Source organism: Magnolia sinica, chromosome 9 (genome assembly GCF_029962835.1).
Source record: "Magnolia sinica isolate HGM2019 chromosome 9, MsV1, whole genome shotgun sequence".
NCBI classification, from domain to species: Eukaryota; Viridiplantae; Streptophyta; class Magnoliopsida; order Magnoliales; family Magnoliaceae; genus Magnolia; species Magnolia sinica.
In genome coordinates this window covers 69,282,567-69,290,349 of record NC_080581.1, presented here as the reverse complement: position 1 = coordinate 69,290,349, position 7,783 = coordinate 69,282,567, and the positions used below count along the sequence as shown (strand labels likewise).

The window sequence follows — 7,783 nt, the reverse complement described above, 5'->3', positions numbered from 1 at the left end:
TTCTTATTTTATTATTTCACGTACTTCAATTTACAAGTGTGAAAAACATATTTCTTATTTTCTTTCTAGTTAGTTTTTCTAATCACACAATCCATATGTATCGACCTTGGATTCACCAAGTGCTTTAATACTTTGCTACTTTCACTTGGATGTACAATCTTAAAGTTGTAGCAAGTTTTTAGCGTCTTTCCCACGGACTAGAGGTTTTAAGAACACTTCAAAATAGTTTTTATTTATTTATTTATTTATTTTAAAGATTAGTTCTTATTTTTGTTTAGTTCATTGCTACCAACTTCTTTTGTTTTTAGGATTGTCCTTATTCGTGTCTTCTTCTCTGGTAACATCTTCCCTCATCCTTTTTTTTTCTTGCTTACTTAGATAATTGATGTTTTGTTAGGATTTAGATATTTTTAGGGTTTATTAATAGGAATTAGACCTAAGACGATTCCAAATAGAAAAACTTCAATCATTTCAATTTATTTGAAAGTGTTCATGCCCAAATGGAGACGTGATCACACAAAACGTCTTATAAGTGAGAAAATTCGATTAAAGTCTTATCCAACAACTTTGTCAAAAAAGATCTTGATGCTTGTGAATTAGCCAGAAACATGGCTGAGAATGAACTTAATTAAGATGAGAATAAAGTATATACTGTGCCACCAATTAGGATGTTACGTGATTACTTACAACTAACAAGAATGAGTGTTCATTCTTGTATGGTTTTTCTAACTAACGTGAGAATGCGGGCAATATTAATTTTAAACTTAGAGTGATATAGTTACTTCTAAAATTTAATGGACTTGACTCTGAAAAGCCCTACTTACATATAAAGGAATTTAATGAAATAATTGCTACTTTACATTATAACAATATCTTTAAAGATATGGTTAGGCTTAAACTATTTTTCTTTTCTTTGAAGTAGAAAGCCAAATCTTGGCTACACTCTTCGAGGCCTAGAACCATAGGGACAAGTTAAGAGATAACTAGAAAATTTCTTAAAAAGTTATTCCTTAATCACAAGACCAACAACCTGAGACATAATATCATTAATTTCTCCCAAAAGGAGAATAAAACTTTCTTTCAATGTTTGGAACATTTTAAGGAACTCTTACTCGTCTTCCCACATCATGGCTATAAAACATAGTGAGTGATTAGATTCTTCAATAGTGGTTTGCGCTCAAACATGCACCAATTTGTAAATATGATGTGTAATGGTAAATTTTTTAGTAAAGGTCCTAATGAAGCTTGTGATTATTTTGATCTTCTAGCTGAGAACGCCTAATCTTGGTATACATCCAATAACATAGATAAAATTAAGCCTGTGTCCAAGGACAAAGGAGGTATGTACATTCTAAAAGAGGATGCTGATGTTAATGTAAAGATAATGTGTAACAGCCCAAATTTTTACTGCCAGAGTTTGTACTCGTGCCCGAGGAAACCAAGTGTTAATGATGTATAAATTAGATGCTCTAGAAAATTTTTTGTTTACATCTAAATACATTCGTGAAGGTAACATTCATAAGAATAAATCAACTATATTGATTATATATCATCAGAGTAAAAAGAATAATCAAATGGCCTCATAATGGGAGGTTTATTACAACATCAGAGTTCACAGTGAAAGTATAAATCTAAATAGTAAAACTGTCTTCTTAGTCTTTCAAGATAATCTTCTATAGGGAAGCAGTCCTTTAAGTCTTCAATCTATACATCACCTGCGTCATCTATACGGTTGGGAGATGGTCAATGTCCTACTCATAGTGAAGGTTATCCTTCAAGATTAACAATAATTCAAGAGTACTCATAAAAGTAAAGTAAGAGTCTAATATGTCTCGTGCTCTACTATCACGAGGGTATCAGCATGCGCAAACAACCTACATGAGATGCATGCCTAGCAAAGTATGTGGGGCTCATCATAACAGTGATCATCACAAAGTAGAATGCAATTGATAGATAACCAGCTCGACCCACACTATCACTATACGGATATTCGCCGACATGGCCAATACTACCGTGGATTTACGAGAACTCCTCAGAGTGCACAACATATGAGCTGGGTGATTTACGTGACATGACTTGTTCATGGAGTGACTATTTGCAACATCCAATCCCAGGGTGATGTGACGTTGTTGTGACTTACACGCATCGATTTATGCACCACTACCCAAAGGCTCAAGGACTTACATGCCCCAAGTGGGTCTCTACCTAGAGCGTATTACGTCCATGATAGAATATTTGAATCACTAGTTGTGATACATCTTACACATCACTTGCACTTATAGAGAATATAAACTGAATCATAACGAATATAACTGAATCTAAATCATAAAGAATATCAATTTAATTATGGAGGTTCTGAAATAGCAAGACACATGCCCATGCCGTAAAGATAGACGGCATGAGGCTAACATAATAAAGAGAAGAGTGACAATGGTCAATTCTATAATATGAAGAGTGGCAATGACCAACTCAAATAAAGAGATGAGTAGCAGGGCCAACTCAAATAAAAAGATGAGGCAGGGGCAAGGCTTGTATCCATGGCCTCACATAAATTCAGAGAAATCACTTGTATTTGACATGATGTCATAATCCCCGCAGGGCCAATAATTGTAATGATAATAACTGAATCAATTGATAGGATAATTTCCAGAAAAATATAAACATGAGAGGCAGGATGATTCACATCATTAAAGGTACAAAAAGAAGAAAGAAAGAATAACTGGATATTCCTGCCATGCTGGGTTTCTTCTGGATGGCGGTCGGATCACCCCCTACAGTTTCTTGGACAGCTCTGATCATCTCAGATGATCTCATTAGCCTTTAAACGGACGGTGTCCATTTGGATTTCGGATGCGGAAGCTCTATTGTGAACTGAAGGTTGCGGGCTAGTAACTCTTTACATGCAAAGGACGATTGGGAAAGGGAAAAAGAGGAGAAAGGCTTTGGTGAAGGGATGGCGGAAGGTGCAAGGACGAGTGGCAAAGGGGAGGAAGGATGGGTCTCACCACGGCAGAAACGCAAACGAAAACCCCCTTTCACCATATTCGCGGCCAACCTTACTTTTGACACATCGGAAGAGGATCTGCTTCGGATTTTTGGAAGGTATGGAAAACTTGTGGGGGTTTACTTCCCTAGGGATTTTATAACAAGGAGATCAAAAGGCTATGCATTTGTGACTTTCAACTACGAGCAGGAAGCCTTCAATGTTGCGAACTGCCTCCACAGGAGGAGGATAGATGGTCTGATTGTTACCCTTTAATGGGCTCAACAACCTTAGGAGAAAGCCAACTAGGGTCGGAGGGCTATTGCAGATCCTTAATAGAGAGTAGCGCCCCCCCCAGACAAGTATGCCCTGTGCTAGGAAAGCCTCTGAATGCGACTCTTCTACCCACTTACGCATCAATAGCAAAGGGATCCTACCCTCCAGAGCAAATCCCTCTCCAGCGCAGTGCTGCTCATGCCACATCTCATGTTGGGAGTGCCAATGCATTCTTCATTAAATTCAATTCAAAGCTTGTTGAACAGACCGAGAGACTACTAGGTCTAGCTCTAATCGCTTGTTGTTCCCGACAGGTCTCAGTGTCCCAAATGCTAAATGAACTCCGCAGATTGTTGCAGGTGTCTGCCCAGGTGGAAGTTGCTCGATTGGGACCTCTTCACTTCCTAGTGAAATTCAAAGAGTGAAAAGAGATGGAGTGTTTTGAAGCTGATCGTGCTATGTAGCACAAGATGAACATAGCAGAGGTGAAGAAATGGTCAGATTGGGATAACCCTCTTCCTAGTGGTGTGTGGCTCCGTCTGTTGGGCATTCAGCCCAATGCGTTGTTCCCGAACACCATTGTCAGGCTAGCAAATTCATTCGGACAAGTGGTCAAGATTGATAAAATTATGGCGAAGGGAATCTTCCAAGTGTTTGCGAGAGTGAGGGTAAAACTCTCATCCCATTCGGAACGGCAAAGAGTGCGGGTCCTTCAGGTTAAGGGCCGGGATTATCCCATTTTTGCCGTTTTGGAGAGTCAAATCAGTGTGGGTGGTCACATTGCTCCATAAAAAACATTTGCTATAGGTACAGAATCCACAAAATCTTAGGTGGAGAAGTTGTTTTTCAAAGAGCCAGGCAGCACCAAGCTTTGCCCGTTACCTGTTTGTGGAAATGCTGCAGATAATGCAGAGCGGATGCCTATCCTGCTTGATACGTTGGCCGGATCTAACAGTAGGAGTGTCATGGAGCAGAATCGAACAAACGCCAATACTCCCAGCTCAATCGGTGTTCTTCCGTTCTCGGGCTGCCAGGTGAGCTCGAGCAGAGAGAGAAGGCCTTCTCCCACTACTCACAGAGCAAAGGTCCCTACTGTCAATTCTTATCTACATCGTTCTGACCCCTCCAGGCCCTCTACAAGGTTGCTATCCCATGGACCCACCGAATGCGCCTATGACTGATGAAGGTAGAACAGCTCAGCTGGCGAACAAGTGCAGGGGAGAAGTCCAGTTCGAAGACCAACAAGGCCCAAAAGTTTTAGCAACGTAGCTGCCATGAGCTTCAGAGGCTGATTAGACTACATTGCTCCAACAGCTAGTCAGGGAATCAGATTCTGTTATTGTAGAAGCTCAACATCAATAGGAGCCTACCCCATCAGAGAATCAACAAGTTACTCTGCAGGAGCTCTAGAGCATTGAAGGGGAGAGGGGAGGGCCTTGTTATCAGGACATGTCAACCCTACATAGCAGACCTGAGATTGTATCAACCTCCCCTGCCTCCGGGAATTCCCAAAAGGCTTGGAGGTGGGGACACCTTAGGAGAATTCCAGCTAATCCCTTATCCAACGGGACGAGATCAGAAGGGAGCTCGCCAATTCGCCCAAGTCAGTATGCAGGAGGGTCCTATTGCATCCAAGAGCACCTTCCTAGTGTCGAAGGCCCTCAGAAGAGTGGTGGAGAACTCATCCTATTGGCTCAGTCTCCGGGAGTAGTAGTGGAGAATTCTGACCAGATTCAAGTAGACATTTCGATGTATTCTAGCCACAGAAACTACAGGTAGCTCAAGATCAGATGCAGGCTTAGTTGAGTATTGACAGAGTTGATTCCAAGTCTGGGTATACAGATACAACATATCAGGAAGGAGGAACTTTAGGGAACAAGAGAAACCTCAAGAAAAAGAAGGCAGGGGGTCTCAGTCAGCATGTACGGCTGCTAGGTAAAGGCAGACAAAGATTTGTTTCAAGCAGGAAAATGGCTAGGCTGATGGAAGAAGGAGAATGGTTTTGTCGGCTACGGAGATTGAAGAGAAGATCGGTCAACTCAGGATGTGTTTCGGATGGATAGTGCTATAATTTGGAACGCCTGTGGGGTAGGGAACAAAGCAACTATCAGGTCCTTGAAGAAGTTAATTTGCAGGCACAATCCCATGTTGGTTGCTGTATTGGAGCCCATGGTCAGGGAAGACAAACGTATTGCCATTGGGCTCAAGTTGGGATTTCATTCCTCCCTCTCGAATGGTGATGTGGGGGGTAAGATTTGGGTCTTTTTTAAAAACCATCTCTCAATTTCCTTCCATGCTTCCACCAATCAGTGGATTTCATTGACGGTTTCGATCTAGGATGGCAAGACTTCAGGTCTTCTTACAATTGTCTATGCGAAGTGTTCTCATATTCTTCAAAGGGTGCTGTGGCAGGATTTGGTTAACATAAGTAACAATGTTTCAGGGCCATGGGTAGTGGGGGGTGATTTCAATGCCATTGTTAAAGCTAGCGAAAGACATGGAGCCAGTGTGGGAGAAACCCTTAGTATGACAGAGTTTAGTGATGTTATGTAGAGTTCGGGGCTCCTGGATGCAGGCTATGTTGGTAATCCGTTCACGTGGAGTAATAATAGGGCTGGGACCGCGAGGATCTGGGCGCGCCTAGACAGAGTTTTAGTTAATGACGAGTAGGCGGATACTTTTCCTTTATTCCAAGTGAAACACTTGCCTCGAGTCAACTTGGACCATACGCCTCTCTTGCTTTCCTTCCCTGTCTCCCCTCAGCCATCCATTAAACCCTTCAGATACCAACGAATGTGGTCCATGCACGACTCCTTCCAGATCATGGTCAAGAAAGTGTGGATGGGGTTAAGCTCTCACAATCCCATGTTAAACGTCCAATTAAAACTGAAGAAGACTAAGCAAATCCTAAGAATGTAAAACAAGGAAGTGTTTGAAAATGTGTTTTCACAGCTCGAAGAGGCAGAGGCAGATCTTAATCAATTGGAAAACTGGATGCAGCAGGATGGGTCGGAGGATCTAATGATTCAAAGCATGGCTGCCAGGAGGAAATTGGCTCAGTTAAAGCTCATGGAGGAGGTTTTCTGGAAGCAGAAAGCAAGAAATTCCTAGCTACAGGAGGGAGATAGGAACATGAGACATTTCCACGCCATAGTGCAAGAGTGCAATAGGAGAGCTAACATCTCAAAAATAAAGGACAACAATGGGGTATTAATTACTGATGTAGCGGGAATGAAGGTAAAAGTGGTAAATTTCTTTTCCACCCTTTTTCAGGCAGACCCCCCCTCTTCTTCAGATGATCTTCTTGCAGCTATTCCGACTGTGCTATCCTCTCCGAAAAATGCAACTCTCCTGGTCCCTCCAACATTTGCAGAGACTCTTGAGGCGCTCAAGTCTCTTCCTATGGATAGCGCGCCCGGGCCAGATGGATTTCTAGTTTCTTTTTATATTGATTGTTGGCCAATGGTAGGGGAGGACATTCACAAGGCTGCCTGTTTTTTTTTTTTGTGGAAAGAGGCCAAATGCCTAGAGCGTTTTCGGCTTTGCTGATCAGTCTAGTCCCTACGAAATCAACGGCCTCTTCTTTTTCTGACTACTGGCCTATAAGTCTATGTAATGTTATCTACAAGATTTTCTTTAAGCTCATAGCTTCCTACTTGAGTAAGATTCTTCCTAACCTTATATCCATGGAACAAGGGGCTTTCATTTAAGGTAGGTCGATCACAGATAATGTTGCTATGGCCTTAGAGGCGATGCGGAATATAGACCGAAAATCCAGAGGAGGAAACCTCATCATAAAGCTTGATCAGGAAAAAGCCTACGACAAGGTGGAATGGGGCTTTCTTAAGATGGTTATGAAGCGATTCTGCTTTAGTGACAGATGGGTTTTGTTGATGGAAGCATGTTGGGGAAACTGCTGGTTTTCAGTTCTATTCAACGGGGAGCCTACTGGTTTCTTCAAATCTTCAAGGGGGCTTCGCCAGGGGGACCCCATATCCCCAGGGTTATTTATTCTTACGGCTGAAGTCTTCTCCAAGAACTTCAAGCAGCTGGTGGAAAGGGGTTGGTGTAGACCTTTCAAATTGCCCCGAGGTTGTCTTATTCTCTCTCACCTTTTATTTGCTGATGACACTTTGCTGTTTGTTAATGGCAACCTTGATTCTTCGCGAATGATTAAGGCTTTCTTGGAGGCTTTCCAAGCTACGTCAGGCCAGCATTTTAACTTCTAGAAAAGCAGCTTCCTTTGTCCTGCTAAGATGAGTTCAGGCAGAATTAGACAAATGGGAAGGGTCTTGGGCTTCTCTAAAGCTAGTGAGGGGGTGCTTTACTTGGGCATCCTCCTTTTCAAGGGAAGCATGTCCATGGCCTCCTACAAAGCTCTGTTGGACAAGGTGGTTAACAGAATCTCAGGGTGGAACACCAGATTCTTGTCGCAGGCAGCTCGGCTGACGCTCATCAAGCATGTTCTAGGCAGTATCCCTCTTCATACAATGACAACCACTAAACTTCCAAACAATCTACTGG

General features: G+C 42.2%; 1 protein-coding gene and 1 non-coding gene across 2 annotated transcripts; one reads left to right on the top strand and one right to left on the bottom strand.

Annotated features, from left to right (window-relative positions):
• Positions 1–1,027: 1,027 nt before the first annotated feature.
• LOC131257216 (small nucleolar RNA R71) lies at positions 1,028–1,133 on the bottom strand. Its single transcript, XR_009177229.1, has one exon. It is a non-coding gene; the product is annotated as a small nucleolar RNA R71 (small nucleolar RNA).
• A 5,863-nt stretch (positions 1,134–6,996) lies between these two features.
• LOC131255084 (secreted RxLR effector protein 78-like) lies at positions 6,997–7,488 on the top strand. Its single transcript, XM_058255781.1, has one exon. The coding sequence runs from the start codon at positions 6,997–6,999 to the stop codon at positions 7,486–7,488; it is 492 nt and encodes a 163-aa protein (XP_058111764.1).
• Positions 7,489–7,783: the final 295 nt, after the last annotated feature.

Excerpts from the sequence above, each read along its gene's own strand:
- LOC131255084 (XM_058255781.1), top strand. The coding sequence starts at position 6,997 with ATGGCCTTAGAGGCGATGCGGAATATAGACCGAAAATCCAGAGGAGGA.